The sequence below is a fragment of the Rhamphochromis sp. 'chilingali' genome, assembly GCF_963969265.1.
Source record: "Rhamphochromis sp. 'chilingali' genome assembly, chromosome: 4".
NCBI classification, from domain to species: Eukaryota; Metazoa; Chordata; class Actinopteri; order Cichliformes; family Cichlidae; genus Rhamphochromis; species Rhamphochromis sp. 'chilingali'.
Genome location: NC_137948.1, coordinates 27,327,242 through 27,347,227, shown reverse-complemented (window position 1 = coordinate 27,347,227; position 19,986 = coordinate 27,327,242). Strand labels below are relative to the sequence as shown.

The following is a 19,986-nucleotide window of genomic DNA, read 5'->3' as shown; positions in this document are numbered from 1 at the left end:
CTGGTGACCAGTGTATTAGTTACAGATTAATAAAAGTAAAAATTAAAGGAACCCACAGCCTTGCTATTGATATTCTGAGTAGGCACTCTTTCATTGGAGCACATTAGTTTTCTCTGACAGACTATAGCTGCAGGGGCTCGGTTTCACAGCCTCTAAAAAGCACTCTGTGGGAAAGGATTGATCTGTCTGAAGGAAAACATCATCTAATATTCATTTGAGATAGCACAATGGTTATTAGCTTCATTCGCCTTGCAACTATTATGCAGCAGTGAGTGGTCCCTGTATTCACAGTAAAATTCAGTACTGCCTCCCTGCTTTTGGTTTGTGTTTTTTTTTTTTTACTTTCACGCATCTATCGTGTCCTAATATCTGTTTTGTCGTATTTATTTATTTTTCAGTTTAGCTGTTTAACATGTTTGACCTATTTTTTGTTTGTTTATATTTATAGCCCATCGGTGCTCTTAACCCCAAGAGGGCAGCGTTCTTTTCAGAACGATATGAGACCTGGGAGGATGATCAGGTGCCGAAGTTCCATTATGGCACCCACTACTCCACCTCGAGCTTCACCCTGATGTGGCTGCTACGTATTGTAAGTGCAGTGCACGTTTGGAGTGTTTAGGAGCATTCGTGACTTTTAATATAAATTCTGGAAAATAATGAAATAATTATGCTTGTGCAAGAATTTCACCTTGCTCTTTAAAAGTGTAGTTAAGCGCAGTATTTAAATTGGATTCTTCTTTTTAATGAACAGTACATTCATGATGTAGAGGTCATGAATGTATTCTTAATTAGACCTAGGATTTTATCAAATTAAGAGTATATGCATGCTAAATATTGCATAGCATGCATGCATGGGGTGATAATAAATGAAAAGCAAAAGCAGTGCACCTAAAGGTCTGACCTTCACCTTGATGCAAATTCTCAAGGTTTTTCTTTTTAATAACAGGTACTGAAATGTGATTTTGTTTGTTTTTGAAGCACATTAGTGGTGTATATTTTGCACTAGAGTGCTCTCTTGTAGTACCTTTGTTGAATGGATGCCATCAATCTTTCCATACTACACTCTGGGGAGAGGGAGGTTACTAAGTTTCTCCAACGTGCAGTTTTCTGCTGTTATTGTCCCAGTAGCTCACTGTCTCTGTAACTCCCAGTAGAGTTACCTCATTGATCTCTGCACATCATTAGCCAGCTTACTCTAAAGCCACTTTACCAGAAGCACTCATTTATAACTCTCGCTTAAAGATCAAACTTAACCTTAAATATGAAATGAAAATGGGTTTGTGTAGTAACTGTGTATTTTGTAAGATTTTACACTGATGTATAAACTACAAGATCAATTTGCTCACTGTCCCAGCATTTAAAAAGATTAAATAAATGAGGCTTGCGTCATTTCAGGCTGGACTTAATTAGCTATTTACAGTATTAGTTTATAGCTGTGGTACAGCACAGTGTGCCCGTGCATCAGAGAGATGGCTATTGATCTGCCCTAACAAGATTATACGTGATTAGAAATGCATCAGCAGCACATGTGCATTGATTTTAGTAGCACACTGGGAATATTGTTGTTTTACTTGTTCATTTTTGGCTTTAAGTTTGTTACAGGGTGTGCAGAAAGGGTCAATTCTAGGTCAAATATATTGACAGAGTGTATTCAAACTGTAGACATGTTGACAACCATGTTTTCATTGCAGAAAAAGCAATTGGGTGGTTTCAGTTATAGGAGTAGACTCCCCAGTTTATATTCTTAACCATAACCTTTATAATTTCCAGGAACCCTTCACCACGTTCTTCCTTAACTTCCAAGGAGGAAAGTTTGACCATGCTGACCGCACCTTCTCCTCAGTATCCAGGGCTTGGAGGAACTGCCAGAGAGACACATCTGATGTTAAGGTACCATTCATACTTATGCATGCTCACAATGGATCTGGGGACAAAAATAATAGAAGTTGGACGATAAAGTCCCGAGCGCTGCAGGAGAATAAATCCAAGTCCAACACACATAAAAAAGAGAGGGTTTCAAAAGAGTAATGTCCAGTCACTACCAATCATTGTCCCTACACAATGATAGCTTCCTGCTCTTCTGATCAAAGCGTTGGTTTAATCCTCATCTGTCCCAGCCGTCTGTCTCAGATTCAGTCAGCTATAACATGGACTTGAATCCCTGCCCACTGGGCCCCCAAACTCTGCTGCGCCGACGGATCTACCCTGAAACGGCACAGGTCATTCTCATACCGAGCGCCTTCGAACCCCCAGCGCACACTTTAACTGCTCTCCTAAAACATTTACAACTACACTCAGACATTCTCTGTCAAAGCTGAGTTTTGCTTGCTCTCCCGGCACTGGGTCACTGGATGGGGGAACAGCAGTGGTGTTGGGGGTTTTGACGCTTGATTGCGTTTACCCCCCTCCCGCATCCCTCTGATAAAACATGTGGATTGTGTTACTGTGTAGCTGGCCAATGCTTGATTGCAAAAGCCCAACAACAGCCTTAGTTTGCTCTCTTAGTCTCAACCTGTCAATGTGGATCAAACTGTGAGAGCTCAACTTCAGATCAAAACAAAGAGGAAATCTGGACGTCGTCAGTTTGTTTCCATGTTCAGCTTGAATTTTTAGCATATTTTGAATGAAAATCTGTCGACTTTATCCAGTTGGATGCACACATTCATGCTCCTTTTTCTGTTTTTGCTCAAAATATGAATGTGTGCAACCAACTGGATGCAGTCCAGTCGCATCCATATTGCTTAATTCCTCTTTTAAGCAGTAGAGGAATTAGGAGTGAGATGTATCAATTCAGTAGGGTAAGTACACCATTTAGCTTTAGTATTGGGACCATTGATGGCAACCCTCTGTCTCTGCCAGAGGGCAAAAAGCCCCTGTGTTTTCATACGCCACTGTTAAAGAAGGGGTGATAATGGGCTACAACACCTAGATTCAATGTGTCTCTAGCCTGGGTGACGCTAGAATGACCTGCCACCCCCAATCCCCTGACCCCTAGCCTCAGCCCACAGGCATCAGAAGGGGGAGACACAAGAGAAGAGGGGTTAGAAGTAGCAACAGTGGAAGTGTAGCTGGAGAGCCCAGAGGCCAAAGCCCCTTCCAGTGACCCATGACAGGACAGGATTGGGGATCAGAGGGGCTGGCCTCTGACCAGGCTGGAGCAAAAGGGCCACTGCACATAATGGTCCATGTAAGGCAGGCTTGAGTGTTGGGGAGCGAAGCCCTCAAGGTTTCGTTGGGGTATGTGCATGCGTGCGTGCACGGGTGCCGCTCTCTCCTGCTCAAATTTACAGCAGGCTGTAGCCGGTGAACCCGGGTGAGCAGGAGGCCTCGTTAAGAAGGTGACCTTTAGTTTTAGGTCAGCTTTTGTGGAGTGAAGAGATTTCAGAAGTGAGGAAGTGCCGTGTTGTTTTAAAGCTGTGTGTTTGCTTGCTCATTTGATTGGATCTTTTCACCCCATTAATGAGAGGGGGAGATATTGTGCAGCTAATTTGATAAGAGGAATGTTATTATTTGCTTGTATTTGTAAAGATCATGTTACATATGCTAAGAATTGAATCTTTTCAAAATGCTTCTTGACTTCCGAGTTTAGTTTTTTGGTTTTTTTTGCTTTGAGTGTTAGCTGTCAGCCAATCGCCACTTAGTTTTGAAGGTAGGCCATTCATTTCTAATGCTAGGTTATTAACATGTTTGTCACCAAATTCCCTTAGAAATGCCCATAATTGATTCTTTATAGTGTTTTCTGTATATGCAGGTGAATGTAGTTATAGATAGTTATAGTTCATATAATTATGTATTTTGTTACACAAAACCTGTCAAGTCTTCATAGAGCACATGGACTGTATATTAAAAATTTGAATTAGGACCAAGTCATCACCCACTGGTTTGTGAAGTCCTGTCTTATTGGCTTGAGATCAGAATTTGCCCATCATCACACTCATCTTACAGCATCTTTTTGGACTCTAATGAGGACTGTAATATGGAAATGATCATCCTGTTTTATTCACTAAGAATATAAATTAGTGATTGAAAGTATAAATGCATGTGTCAACTGTTTACTGCTTTCCCCAGTCAAATAGGATGAAGGGTAATTTTTCCATAGATGCTTTATAATCTGACTTTTTTTGCAACTGCCCCCTGCTGACCATAAGACAGAATGCACTTTAAGGCACTTTGCTTTCCCTTCATTTTTTTCAGTCTATTGGGGAAAAATGCAAAATACCATATATTTCACGCTCCACTTTCCTTTCCTTATTTGCATGACACAGCCAAGAACTGAGCCTTCCCGTGTCCTGATTGTGTCGAAGTTTGTGAGACGTACCCACAACAATAACACAACAGCTAAAGCCTGGGAAGCGTTGTTGATTTATCTACATGTTTTTAAGCTCAAACACAATCTTAATGTTTATACTCACTGTGGCAAGTTCTGCTTTGTTTAGAATGACAAATGGCTAAACATATAGGGTTACATCTCCTGTCATACTTGCATTTCTCTTCACTCTCGTGCAGATTGAAAACATGCTGTGTTGTTTGTGACAGCCAAATAAAATCATCATAGTAAGACGAGAATTTAGCTGACTTTTCTTTGTTGTTGTGGAAGAGAGGGGAAAATCAGAAGTGAACCTTTTTTTTTTTTCTTTTCTTAGACACAAAGAATATGATCATTGCATCAGAATAGGGAGAAACCACAGCCGAGTGCACTCAGAGGCTTTTTACAACAGACCAGCGTCATGTAATTTCCACAAATAATTCTGCCATTCAGAAAACAATACAGCAATACTATCTATATACAAAAACAGTGCTGCTTCGTTGTGTTTATTTTCCCTGCTCTTGTTCTTCTTAAAGAGTTACTCAACACTTCAAAAGGGCTTTTTGAGTTGTAACATAATGTGCTTTAATTTGGGGAGGCCGTCCACCTCCCTTAGCCCACAGTTTGACTTGGAGTCTGCAAAACCACACTCATCAAATTTATGCTGATCAAGACTCACAGGACTTTACACTCTTTTTTTGGGGGGGTAAAGCTTCTACTTATTTACTCCCTGACATCTGTAGAAGCACCAGCCCAGTTGCTTTCTTTCCTTTCACACCCACACAGCACTGTTTCACATGTGAGGGCGGTACCTTGATTATTTGAACTGGTTCAGGGCCACCTTTTGTGAGGCACAGACCCAGGGGTGAACATACCCTTTATCTTCTTGGACATCATGTTCAGATCTAGCATTGCCGTTATTCTAAATTTCCATTGGTGATTATGCAGAGCTTTCTACAGCTGCAGCATCATGTCCGATAACTGTTGCAGATTCTCAAACTGCTTTTTTTTCCCCTTTTCTCCCGATAACCAGTGTGTGTTCATTTATGTGTCTGTGCTTTACCCTTTCAGGAGCTGATCCCAGAGTTCTACTATCTGCCTGAGATGTTTGTTAACGCCAGCAATTACAGCCTGGGAGTGATGGAGGATGGCACTGTAGTCTCTGATGTTGATCTGCCACCTTGGGCCAAAACCCCAGAAGAGTTTGTGCGCATTAATCGACTGGTAAGAAAAGTACACCTGAATGCTGTGTCCCATGTATGATCCAGGTTAAAGCAAGTGTGCATTAAAAATATACTGAAGCCATCATAGAGTCTAGGCAAGAAAAAAAGTTTTTGTGTCGTCATTCATGTATAGCCTTGTTTTCTTTCTTCCTCATATGGCACATGGCGCAGGCCATCTGAGCCCCAAGCTTAGCTGGAAATGCTAATTTAAAGAGACAGTGTTATTTCCTGACCTTCACACAGTTCTTCCTGTTACCTGAGCCTCCCCTCCTCTCACGTGTCCCAACTTTCAGATTGCTTTGCCGGCAAATTGATCCAGCTCTGCCCCATCTAATATCCCCATGCAGCCTCACGGTCCCTCTCTCTGCTCTGTTCATACACATCTGGAACATGCCGGTGTGTGCAACTGCAACTGTGTTTTTGTGCAGAATAATTATGCAGTATCCACTTTCTGATCTCCCTTTCCGGTCCGCCTGGCCAAAGGCAGAAATATTCTGTGTGTATATTCACGTCAGATGTTGTCAGAGTGGCTGCCGTGTTTTCATTATACTCTAGATGTTCTCTTCTGTGCTTTACACAACATGCACACACACTGTTGGGAGACTAAGGTAACACTTTGGATCAGATTTCTCAGCGCTAGAAGATCTAGGAGCCTCAGATGGGGGGTTAACATTTTCTCTTCTGCTTTGCTGAAATTGCTTATCATTTATGCTTTTAGCCCTTTTATCTTTAAAACATTTTAACTTCATACTGACAGTGAAAGGACAGCTGTCCCCTTACAAATAAAGCTTATTCATAATTTTGTCTGTCTGTCTGCATAAACACAATTACAGAAGAAAACTAAACTGTGGGTTATAACGCAATGTAATCTGGAGCCTAGCGCAGGCCACTTTTCGCTCTCAGTTACATATTTGGGGTAAAAGCAGTGGCAGCTCCATGTGTGATGTGTGCCCACAGTAGTAATGGGTGCTGATGATGCTGGGTGTGCTCTGTGACCTGTGCAGTCTTATGGTGGGGGTCTGTTAGCTAGCCTGCTGATATGACCATGCTGCTATCATTAATCACACACTTCCCTCTTTTTGGCTGTCAGCATGCAGCCCGCTGTGGATGTATTAGAGGGACGCTTGTTGTGGCGGCAGCGTTGCAGGCTGTTGTGCAGTGTTTTATACTCACGGGGAGGAAAAGTTGAGTTTTCATTTGTGCTAAATGAGGATTATATTTGACAGATATTTGGGAAATTGTTATGCATTAAAAAAACAAACAAACAAACAAAAAACAGAACCACTAGTCCAACTGTTTTTTTTTTTTTTTTTTTAATGGCGTGAAGTTTAAAAAGTTTTGGATTGTTTTTATTTAGTTTCTTAAATTAAAAGGTTCTGTCAGACGTTACTTCCTGTTAAAAGGGAGTTTTTCCTCACCACTGTTGCCTAATGCTTGTTCACAGTGCTGTAGTAGCGCCTTACAAGATACATGCCTTACAACAGCGGTCCCCAACCTTTTTTGCGCCACAGTTGGCAAAGTTTTATGTCCGACAGTATTTTCATGGAGTCGCAGATAAATAAAATAAAGCAAGTACTGGTACGAGGAAAAAAAAAAAAAGATTTATTCATAACACATGGGAAAAGATCTAGGGAAACAGAGATAACGATAAAAATGATAAAAAAAAAAATAATGCTAAAAACCAATGAAAACCCTGAAAATCATGAACTTCACACCCTCTCTCACTCGCACGGCCTGGTACCAAATGACTCATGGACCGGTGCCAGTCTGGTCTCCTCTACTTCTTCATTTTTCCCCCTTGCTTCTGTCCTTTGTGCTCCATTTGGCACTGCAGATGCAATTTGGACTCTATTTTGTCTGCAGCCATACTAGTAATGCTGCTTTCAAACTGGTAAAATTTCGCTCTGCTTTTTCTCTCTCTCCTTCTCCAAACTGAGATATTGATCCAACGTACAACCAGCAGGCAGGTGTAGGTGCACAGAAACATAACAAGCTTAGGAAAATAGGTTTCATCCCAGAGGGACTGTGAATAAAAGCTTTGCTATCAAATGTCAGTTTAAGTATAATTTTCTAATTTATTTGGACTGAATCACTTCCTGGAATCTGTTGGTTTCGCTTAAAATAATAAAAAAAAGCTGGGATTGTGAGTGTGGGAGTGCAGTTTGTCTTTGTAGTTTTACCATTTTAAGAGGCCCAGTCGTATGCTACAGATCACATAGAAACAGCACCAAGGTTCAGGGAGGGATGTGTGGGTGGACAGGTCTCTGGTCATGACAGATAGCTGGCATTAGAGGGTGTCAGCTGGCAACTGTGGTACTGTTGGGAAAGAGATGAGCGTGGTAGAGAGGAGAGAGGAAGAGTGAAGGAGTTAATGGGCTGTTTGGCTCTCTTTAGCTTGTCTGCTGCTAATGGCTTTGCAACACAGGGATAGACAGCAGGAGAGAACACGCAAACACACGCAAATGCACACTCGCTTACAAACACACACAGGCCTGCTGTCTCCACTCTGGTTATGAGCCTTAGATGATTAACAGCTAATTAGGGCCCAATCTGGAAAGGCCATTAAAAGCCTCTCTCAGTAAAGGATTGTGCTGCTCTGCAAATCGGCAGCTTGTTTTTGTTGTTCAGAGTTTCATGGTTGGTTGGGGGGGTAAAAAAAAAAAAAGATGATATAAGCCTACCATCAAACTGTAGCCGGGTTCATAATGCTTTCCTTTAGAAGTGTCATAAGTTATCGCTAATGTTTAGCAGGAAGTGTGTTGCATGGCAACAGATTAACTGCAAGTTTATGCCTAGACAGTTTATTGTTCAACAAATGTCTTACACAACACTGAAGGCTCCACTTGAAAACCACAGGTCTGAAGAATAGTTGGATTTTTGGGGGAGGAGGCGGAGCAGCACCTCCGCGGCTTAAGGGAAGTGCCTACACAGTATACTTAAATGCTTTCTTGTAAAGGCACACTCCCTTTTTCGTGGTCCATCACACATCCACACATGCATCCCTGTGGAGACACAGGGGTCTTGAGGCAGCATGCCACGGAGATCAGGGGCTGCTTGTTGTTTTTACCAGGGGGTCGAAGGAGAGGTTAAGAACTTGATCCCTCCTCCACCAGATAACTACATTTCTCTGGGCACTGTCAGCCGCTCTGACATTCCACTATGTACGACCATACCTCGCTTTTCAGGCCTGCTAACCATTAGAGCGATAGCAGGTGATCTTGTGTGCATGCTCGTGTAAATTTGACTGTTATTTGTCTCCATATCAGTGTTTACCTTTGCTGTCATGGCTCCAAGTTTCACTGGAGCTACTGAGATGGGGCGGGCTAAACCACAGTCTGTTAGAGCAGCCATCTGCTGTGGGTATATCGTGATGCTAGACTGAGCTAAACACTGCTGTTTTTTTATTTTATTGTGCATAGATCAATGTTAAACTAATATACGAATGCAGACAGAGATTGGTGTTGGATGAAATCTTTATAATCACCAATCAGCTTGTGCCTAAAATGTAATATGGTTACAATCACAATAATAGTTTCATTATTAAAAAAAAGTGAAGCTGTCTAATCAGACATATTTAACTCCATGGTTGCCATTACATGCACTTGCCGAGGCTTCTTGTTACTTTTTTCTCGTGTTGCCATTTAACCAAACTCTCCAGTGCTTATTTGCTGCTCCCTGCTTCAGCTGTTTGGCTTCTTTCACTCATCTGTGCTCTTGCTGCGCTGCTGACAGACCTGCAAACCTCACACATGGGAGAGACGGGCATGCTTTACTTTTGGCCTTTTCCGTCTTATAAAGTGTCAACTCGCTCAAAGGAGTGACAGAGGCATCAGCTATACTGGCCTCACAGAAAGAGGGAGCCTTTCGTCTTTGTGAATGGGAAAAGGCAGCTGAGTGATTGGTCAGAAGCAATGCCACAGAGAATGCTGGCCACAAGAAGACACTGTGGGTGTTGGATGCCAAAGAACCTTGTGTAACTCATCAAAGACGACCATTATGCCTCCCATTGATTTACTTACTCTATGCAGAAACTCTGAAACTGTCATGTTGTTGAATTTCTGTGCACGGTTTATTCCTGTGCTATAATATAAGAAACTACTCGGATTTTCAGTGTGACTGTGATGTCACTACAACGCATTATGTACTATATGCTGCTTTAGATCTCAAGGAACACTTTGCAAGCTTTGCTAAAGAGTAGCTTCTATAGCCACAAGTTGTAATTATATGACCCTAGCACATTAGAGTGCTCAGGGCACTGAAACACATGCTATCAATCATTCATGCAAAACACATAATCATCATTTCAGTGCAAACTTGCTAAACTGAAAACATCTGAAGTCAAGAGGCTTCTCTCTGCATTGCCAGGCAGAATAGTGCATTATTCCTGTAATGTTGGATTATTATGACCTAAGTCATCCTCACATGCCGCACACATTAGTCTGTGGCTGCTAGTATACATCTTAGCTCTCTTGAATTATAAATGTTTGCTGATGTCTGAGAGTAACGTCTGGAGCTTAGCTCTGTTGCTAACCAGTTGCACATATAGTGTGTGTATATGGTCCAGTCAGATTGTGCTAACAAGCTTTGAGTGACTCTGTTATCCATTACTGAAGAGTTTATCAGTGATGTCTTTGCTTTTATTTTAAGACCTTTGTTCCCATGTCAGTGCATTTAAAAGCTCCAGCATTTAGACTCAGGTAGATGAACCTCTACAAGCACTGGATAACTCTAGCTTTGCTTCTGTTGCAGTTAAAATGAAAATATTGATATAATCATAATTATGATGTTTGCAGTGGACAGTGATGTGAGTGTGTTTCATACTTTGTCATTTGGCCATACAGCTGTTATTGTGATGTCATCACAGTAATCCTGCCCGCAGAGGTACATCTACATGGCTGCTAAAAGACAAATGTCATATTTATTTGAGACATATCACCTTTACCCCCCCCAAGCCTTGCACTCTCAACTTGTTTGAAATCTGAAGTTTGTCAGCTTTATGTGCTGACAGCCATTAACACTTTGCAAAAAACTATGCAATCAAGAAACCCGTTATTCAGCAGGCATGTTATTACATTAAGACATGAAAATCTTATACATAAGATTTTTTTTTAAGTTGACAACATAGTTTGAAAGACTTGGATAAAGATTTTAGGAAGTTTACTGTAAAGCGTGATTTGTGTAGGAACTATCCGAAATGTAAGCGAGTAGACTCAGAAGACAAAAATGTGTCTTGCATTTTTTCCCACAAGTCACACAGCCAGACATGATCGCTCCCCAGCTCAGACCACCAGCTACACAAAGTCAAAGATCACGACTGTTTACATTCACCTCTCATCCGTACTGCACTCTCTGATCAGACACCCGCTGGGACTCGCATAATGCCGTTCCCACCAGCCTCCACATCTTATTCTCACAGTAACCCCACAGGAACCCATGCATGAGCTGAGGTAAACCACTGCAGCGACCAGCCACTAACCACTAAGAAATACTTGTGCACTTGTGAATGACTGAGTGAGTGAAAACCTTAACGTCGTCTATCCCAGAGTGGCCCCCGGTAATAGAAGACAGTTTGCCATGTTAGCCTAGTGCTAATCTATTCCCCTGGCGTCTCCACTGAAAGCCTTGTTGCTGGATGGGAACTAGCACGTGGGGTAGAGGGAGGTTATCTGGCTAATATCAGGCAGCGCTCACTGAAGGGGTATTGTCATGCATAAGGGCAGACATGTTTACTGTGTGCTCGGTGTTTTACGAGCTGTCCCCCCTTCTTCTTCGCCTCCCTCTCTTGCCTGCTCATCTCCCCCTCCCCTCGTTTATCCTCCCTTTCGATGACGTAATGGCGGACCCGATGAGAGCCTGAGAAATGGGATGATCCACTCCTGCTGACATACTCACTCACTAATGTTGTCTTTCTCCCTTTCCTGCACTCCTCCATGCTTTCATTTTACTTCTGCCAAAGTGTACTGAGGCACTTTTTTTGCAGCATTATTCTGTGCTGCATCTCAGACTCCTGAATATCCGTGTTTGTAATCCTGGCTTTATTTAAAGAAACACTTGTACTTATTCGTTTGAGTTGGGGCAAAGGGTGTGTTTCTTGGAGCATGAACGCAGATAAATTCTTTAAGACGTTTTTGTCATACTTATATTATCCATACGAGAAGGAAATAGCCATACAGCTGTTGTATAGGTTCCCAGGAAATGCCGTGTAAACATTCAAAGACCCCAGAAGATGACTGACATATTCAAAAACAAAGGCTTGCATGAATAAAATTGTGTGATGGAAATTGGATGCAATCTTATTTTAGGGTGTTTTTTTTAGGACACTTTGTTAGAATTTAGCGCAAAGCAGGGATGCTTTGCTGTATACTCTTGTTCTTGTGGTATTTTCTGAGTGTTTATTTAGTTTTGTAACGGTATATTTCTGAAAATGAAGCAAAATGTGTCACATTGAATTCATGCATATTCCTTCTACATTTCATGAGCATAGTCCATGGGTTTCCTTGAGGATGTATTTATGGTTTGGAGCTGCTAGTCACGTACATACGCAGACAGTCTCGCACTAACAAGCTGCAGCTCCACATAACCCCACACCCTAATAACCTCTGCTTGAAGGCTAACTACACTCAAGCTGATCAGTTGAGCCATTCATCCTAATCATCTCCAATCTGTGCTGAGAAGCCTCCACACCTCCACACAGTCCTGCAGCCAACTCTGTAATCATCTGAGACAATAATGCCTCTCTCAACAGCTATCCAAATATTCTTTCATCCAGAAGCAGAAGCCCTCTTCAGCGTTTCTGTGTGTAATCAGCTCTTACTGTTGACTTAGCTTTTGCTCACTTGATCCCATTGCGTTGTGGCACCGGTGAAGTATTTGCTAGCTTGTTAGGCTTTTGGAGTGGAGGTGGACAGATGGTTATGTCCTTCGCAGGTGCTTGTGAACAGTGTTTAAGATTTAGCTTCTCTTGGTTCTTGCCAGTTGTAGTAGTAATAATAATAATAATGATAATAATGTTAGCAGTTGTTTTAATAACAATTGTAATAATAATGTATTTTTTTAAGGCATCATTGTTTAGTTTGCATTTTTACAGTCATGCATGAACTTAAATCTAAATGGATGCAGACACCACAGTTTTATTGTTATCTAACTTGGATTCAGTGCCACCCAATCAGTAGTGTTTACTCCATTGTCTGGGCTGTAAGTTGGATCAAATCCACCATGATGTGTTTGTTTTGTGGCGACTTTCCCAATCACTACTCATTCTGCTTCTTTTCACCCCTTAACATGATATTCTTGCTTTTTAAGTGGTCGGGAGATAATGAGAAGGATGGGAGGAGAGAGCAGCCGAGAATTAGGGTTAGAGTTTCAGGTTCCACTTGCCGACGAGTGCCTCCTCCACTGAACCATATCCAGAACTCTCACAGTTGCGACCTGTCTAATTAGCTGAGCCGGAAAGGAGGTGGGGTTTTGGACTGAAGTAACACACGCGGCCCATCTGGGTTTTTCTTGGTGTGTGTGAATATGAGAATAAAGGAAATGGTTCGTTAGCTGCATGGCTGCTTTAAGGATCTCATTCCTTACGTCATACGCCCCCCTTGCCTTTCTATGTTGGGGGCCCCCTCTCTTCTAGCTGTTTACAGGCTTCCTCTGCGTGCTTCACAATGACAATTAGCTTCTCATTTTCTGCAAGCTAATAAGCCCTTTAATCAGAGTGCTTGTCAACCTCAGGGCAAGGAAACTCCAGAGGAATTGATCCTTAGGATCAAATGACTGGTAGAGGAAAAGAACGGGGTAAGTGGGAGAACAAATAGAAGGGAGGGAGAAGGAAATCAGGCTGCTGAACTTGGAGAAGGAAAAGAGAATCAAAAAGTGAGATAATAAAGCTGTACTAAGGTAAAACTACTAGACCAGTTTCCATTAGAGATGTCGTCTAAAATATAAATTTGATGGGCGGATTTATGATTTGATTTAATAAAATGCCCAAAAAGAATATGACTAAACAAAACTTGGTCCCGACTACCGATTCAGTGTCCTTGGATCATCATTTTTAAACGTGAAAACACGATGTTTGACTGTCAAGCGTACTGAATGTGGTTTTCAGGATGTTTTTAATCAGCTTGTTCTGAAACAGTCATTTTAATGTATCCAAATCTGACAAGTGTTTGTTTTATACATCCGTAATCAATACGAACGAAAACAGTCTGCCGCTGACAACGGCTCTGCACACAACATGTGCCTTTAATTACACACCCACACCATCGGCGACACACGCACGTGCAACATACACTTGCATCACCGTTGGCATGCAAATGAGCGCATTGATTTGTTAAGTGATGTTTTAACATCCTTACGGACAGCTCTCCATAAGTCCTTAAAAGGGTTTTTAAGGACCAGTGAGGCAAGGAGGAAAGCGTTCACTGTCACCTCGTTAAGACTGAAGTGAAATCCAGCTCAATCCAGACCATAAAGCTAACCGCAAACCACTGCGAGGCACAGAACCTTCACAGATAGGCCCAGTGTAAACCTGTAGTATGGACACGCAGTTTTCCTTTTAAGCAGAGCAAAGATAATCACTACAAGAGGTCCCACATGAGGTTAAAATAAAGATAATAAATTTCCCACCTGCGAGCAGAAAAAGCTTTTCAAGATGAGGCTGTGGGCCGGTTACTGACTCGAGATCAGACGCTCTCAGTTTTGCTTCTCAGGACTCAAAGCAACCCCAGTTTAATGTCCACCAGCTGGTTAATTGCAATCACTTGGTGTTTCTTGTCTGATGTCTTAAATTAGGATTGTATGTCTTTAAATCCTCAGTCTAGAGTACAGGTCCCTCTAAAGAGTAACATATTGACAGACATGTAGTCAAACTGTCATTCTTTTTGAGCGTTTTGGGTTTTCTTTCTAAACTTAAAGTCTACACTCCAGCTACAGATGTTTCACAAAGGAAGGGATTAAAGTAACCCGAGCCTTGCACGCAGACGAGACTTGTTCATTATGATACATTTTCATTGGAATCCACATCACAGCGCGGCATGCTGGAACACAAGCAAAATAAGCATGCAGTTCACAAAGACTATATAATTATATGCATTTGAATACATGGCGGCTTTGATGGGGAAAAATGATTTGGGTAAATGTATCATTCTTCTCCTTAGGAGAATATTCCAAATTATTGTTGCTGTTGGAAACAAATCAGAGCACACAACAAAAGGGACCCCCTTGCCCCCACCCCACCCTCCCCTGTGCTTCGAAGGTGTACTTTGTCAAATCTGTAACAATAGGAATGTGGGATTCCAGTTACTTCTACCCCCTTCTAGCATTTACATAAAGGCATGCTAAATTATTCATTAATTATCAGAGAGTCCCTTGTGGATGGGGATGACACACACACTGGCTGCTAATTGGCCCATCAATAATCCTGCCTGGTTCTCCTAAAGTGGCACCAGATCCCACCTCAGGAATCTACTATCTGCCTCAACCTTCTGCTCAACTGTTTCCACAGTGTGGCACCACATGTGGAAACGTCTCCACAGCTGCTCACATGACACATTGTTAATGAGTTATCAGAACATGCCTAATTTCTGTACTTCACTTAGGTTTCTTTGATGGATTATAAATATGTTCCTTAGGTGTAATCTTCTTGTTATAAATCGAAATTAGGTTTATTGAGTACCTGCATAGTATTGTGTGGTATTTTCTGAGTATATAATTTTATTATTGTGAAAAGGCAAATGGGAAAAAATTGTATTTACTCTGTTGCTTCCCCTCCTCCCATCCGAAAATGTGAATAAATGAGTCACCAATATGACATTTTGAAAAAGGTTAACTGAAGTAGCTGGCAGTAGTTGTCATTGTTAAATGTGACACAGTTAAGCAATGTCAGTGATGGGGACTTCTCGATCTCAGAGTGTAAGTTTTTATAGGAAGAGCAAGAAAACCAAAACAAAATAAAGCACTGGGCTCATGTCAATCATAGTGTCGCCTAATGCAGTGGTGTGCCTCGCAGATTGAATGTTAAGGATGATGTCACTGACTGGTTTCTAGAGTTTAAAGGTTTAGCATTTGTGTTTTTGGCAGATGTGAATCTGATCTGAATTTGTGAATTTGATTTGTTGCAACTGAATTCAATATGACTCAATATTTTAGGCTTTATTGGTGCTGAGGTTTAGAAATTTTGATTGCTTTTGTATTTAGATCTTTGTGTAATTATCGTGTGTGTGTGTGTGTGTGTGTGTGTGTGTGTGTGTGTGTGTGTGTGTGTGTGTGTGTGTGTGTGTGTGTGTGTGTGTGGCTCCCTGTACTATAGCTGTACTATTAAGTGTTGGATGAGTTTGTTGTTGGTTTCATTCTGTTCAGTGGAGTCTGATCAATGGCACCTTTCCCTAAGCTTCTTCTATTAAGATGTTTTCTCTGACGTCGGCTCATGATGTAAAATCCCGAGTTTAGATAAAGGGGCAGATTAAAGTAGTTGAATCCTAATCTGCCTGATACCACTGCTATTGCGTACAATTTACACACCCGACACCTTTGACGTGATACGATCGTGGCTTTTCTACTGCAGGCAGATACTCTTTGAATCTCTAAGCTTGATCTGCTGAGGTTAAGTTCCTACATCCAGACTTGAGTCAGGGAGACATTGACAAACCAAACAAATACAAAAACAGATACACACTTCCAATTCCAGCAGAGCGCACACAAATTCTCACTTACTCTGTTTCACCCTCTCCAAATGGATCATGCAAATGATTTCCATAAAGGTGGGCCTCAGGAGAGGGAGCTGCAATAACACGGCTGCTCTTTGTTTCCCTTTGCTGAATGACAGTTGATTGCGGTGCACATTAAATGCCCATCAGCCCCAGCTTTAGTTTTCGAAACAGGGGAGCAGGGCCTGTCAAAGGTCAATCCTAGTGCATAATGAACTGATCTCTCCCTCACACACACGCACACAAACACACACACGATACACGCACGACTCAACCTCTGCTATTAAAGGGAGTTTGAATAAAGAGGATTTTTCTGGCTTATCATGTAACATTAATAAAAAGGGCTGCCCTATGACATAATGTGACTATGGCGATGCCAGAGAGGCAGACAGACATGGAGTCTAGACCAGGGGTGTTCTGTTTTATCTTAAGACTAACGGTTAGATTTGTTTTTTGAGTGTGATCATAGACAGTAGGGAATACACAGATCCCTCTGCCTGCTAGTTCTGTTGAATCTGCAGCTTTCAGAACAGTTCTCACATGTGAAAATAATAAATAAATAATAAAAAAAATACATAATGCTACAGAACATGCTGCTTAATGCTACATCAGTGACAAGCTGTGCACGAGACGGCACTTTTTAAAGTAGGGTCGGGTATTGTTTGAAACATTTTGAGCCTCAAAGACCAACTTAGCAGGAATTTGAATTTCATCAGATATCCTGTGCCAGATCAGCTTTTTCTAACTTTTGCTCTCATTGCTGTAGCTGGATACACCTTAGCTATAAACCAGAGATTTATTTATAAGGACAAAATCAGTCAAACTCCCATTAAGCTCTTTGTTGCATCGAAGGATTCGTACAAATTTATTGTATTTGAGTTGTGATTGATTGCCTCCGTGGTTATCCATCTTACTCACAGGGTAATAAACATTTTAAAACTGTTATGTGTTCATAAGTTACTGTATATACAGGGACATTTTAAATAAAACATACATAATGCATCTGGGGAATACAGGGGCAGTAATGTGTCGCTTACAAATGTATACAGTCACACAATCTGTGCGCAATGCTAAATCAAATGAAAACACACGATGATCAGACTTTGCTTACGTTTGATTATTGCAGCATTAAGCCATAAAAACATTTTATATCTTTGTTTATTGATCTTTTTTTTTTTTTTTTTTTTTTTTTTTCATCTCCGGGAACCGAAATGCAGTTTCACTGTTAAGGTTCTCATCAGCTGGGATGATGAGATTCGTGACAGCATCACAAATTTAGTCAGTCAAGCTGCAGCGTTAAAAACCAGCATCACACCTAAAGCGCACACTCTCCTCTTCAGACGTGTGCTCGGCTCCCTGATTGAAAGTCGTAATTAACAGAGTGGGGAGGAATTAGATGCAGAATGAGCTGTCAGAAAGTCACATTTAAGTGAGGGATGCACTGGTCTCCGCAGTAAAAATTTAAATGATATAAATTGCCATTTAAGTGTAGCGCAGGCTAATGTTTTGTCACAAATTAATGTGACACAAGGCAGCAATGACAATCAAGGGCTGCCTCATTCTAATTTGGTTGTGTTTAGAGGGCTTTTGTGAGCCAGCAGCTTTACACAAATTAACACAATTGTCGGTTTTTATGAGGAAACCATAAATGCTTTTTCCCTCCTTTGCCCGCTAATGAGGAGAGAAAACGGCTTGTATGTGTGGCGTTATGACGACGTCTGCAGGAGAGCAACACGGTGCTCTTATCCGCTCACGACCAGCAGAGAAAAGAACAAAGACAGAAGCTGAAATGGCTCCCTAATGAACTACAAGAGTCCTCTAATGTCTTGATGCTCTCTTATGATCAGATATGGATTTACTGTGCTTTTTGCTCGTTATAGAAATCATTGGCAGATTCCGTCAGAGGAACAATTAGAAGAATATTCCGCTTTCTCTGAGAAATTCACCTTTGAGGGGTATTAGTAATAACTGCTGTTCAGTAATGGGATGTTAGGGGAGTTGCCTTTTGTTGCATCTGTTGACATCCTAGATAAACCTAACTCTCCGGCTTCACCTCTTTTTAAAGGCACTGGAGAGCGAGTTTGTGTCCTGCCAGCTTCACCAGTGGATCGATTTGATCTTCGGCTACAAGCAGCAGGGACCCGAAGCCGCCAGAGCCCTCAATGTTTTCTATTATCTGACCTATGAAGGCGCAGTCAACCTCAGCTCGATCAACGACCCCATGCTCAGAGAGGTGATACAGTGCGTGCATCAACACACACACATTTTAATACACGTAGCTGATTTAACTGCCTTCGCAGACCATGCTGAGTAAGGAGAAAAATTCCATATTAGAGGTAAGTACTCCTGAGCAGCAGTGCTCTCAGATGGACGCTTAATCTGGCTATATTATAAAAGCACATGTCCACCCTCTGCATCTGTATGTCAGGAAGGTTTTGATGCCATTAGCCATGTTAAAGTGCTTGTAGAGTGGCATGGGAGAGCTAAGCTAACAATCTGCCACACAGTATTGCTGAGCGAAGCCTTTTCCTTTGTGTGATACCTTTTGAAAGCACTCCACCAAGTGTTCCACTTTAACGCCTTTAAGCCGCCTCCTTGGCTTTCATTCATTATTCAGTTCACTCACTTTGTACTGCTGCACACACAAGCAACACTGTCCTGCCCGAAAGCAACCAGACAAAACACAGTGTTGAAAAGAAAAACACAGCTAGCTTGCCCACAGCCAAACAAGCCTGACAACTTCACCAATCTGCTGTAAAAGGCAGCTAGCCAGCAGCGGGCCAATTGACCCTGCTCCCATCAGCCTTTTTGACATCTGCATTTTAGTGCCAAGAGGGGTGCATATTCTATTTCTTTTCTCTCCAGAGTAAAGTAACCAGGCGTTGGCTTTCTTTTAAGTGATTATTCGTGTTTATTACTGGTTGTTGTGGCTGTTTGTAGGCAACTTCTGAGATCTGGAAACATCCATACAGAAAACTCCAATACAAGGGCAAACAAAATGAGCAGGCGGATCTCAGTTAAAGTTCAAACAGATCATCTTCACAGTTTTGTCGTTGTTTGTTTGTTTGGTGCCCCACCTAAATACAAGAACAGAACAGTCAAGAAAAGGCCACGTTTTCACTTTTAAGAGAGACTCACCATGGTGCTAACGTATAAATGGTGATAAGTTCAGAACACACTAAGCAGGCAAACACCCTTTGCCTCCACTGTACTGCTGCCCTTCATGCTCAGTGACTGGAGCATCGCAGGCACCAGGGGTAGATCCTTGATTTATCACCTCATTCACCCCAATTCCCATCCAGATGTGCTTTGGCCTTTATTCACTCTCTCTCTCACACACATACACAGACATGCAGATTCATTATCTGGGTTCACCGGTCATTTCCACTCTCAGCCCATTACCCATTCTTCTGTTTAACACACACACACACACACACACAGAGCAGAAAATTGGATCACTGGTGCCTCCACTATTTCTGCCAAGCTGTTCCAGTGACAATGGGATTGATAATCTACCAACATACACACACACAGGCCTCAGAGGGAGGTGCTTGTGATTTGAGTGGCATTGAAAAAGCATCTTCGACTGCTGACTTTAAGGATGCATACTTAGGATTTGTATGCTTCTGAATGAGGTTTTTATTTGTCTGTGGCTTTGGTACCACATTTAGCATTTTACTATAAACAAATTAGTGTAACTGTCTCTAGCTTGAAGTGTTCTGTATTGGTGCACTGGGTCAAACTTTTGTGTGAAATGTCT

At 41.7% G+C, this 19,986-nt stretch overlaps 1 protein-coding gene across 7 annotated transcripts in view; it reads left to right on the top strand.

Moving 5' to 3' along the window:
• Nucleotides 1–19,986, top strand: part of lrba (LPS-responsive vesicle trafficking, beach and anchor containing) — a 172,739-nt gene that overhangs the window by 131,592 nt on the left and 21,161 nt on the right. For all 7 annotated transcript variants that reach the window (XM_080880583.1, XM_080880587.1, XM_080880584.1 and 4 more), the window contains 4 exons: nucleotides 449–589; nucleotides 1,771–1,890; nucleotides 5,378–5,530; nucleotides 18,292–18,459. In XM_080880583.1, the coding sequence (XP_080736709.1) occupies nucleotides 449–589; nucleotides 1,771–1,890; nucleotides 5,378–5,530; nucleotides 18,292–18,459 (582 nt within the window). The remainder of the gene's footprint in view (nucleotides 1–448; nucleotides 590–1,770; nucleotides 1,891–5,377; nucleotides 5,531–18,291; nucleotides 18,460–19,986) is intronic.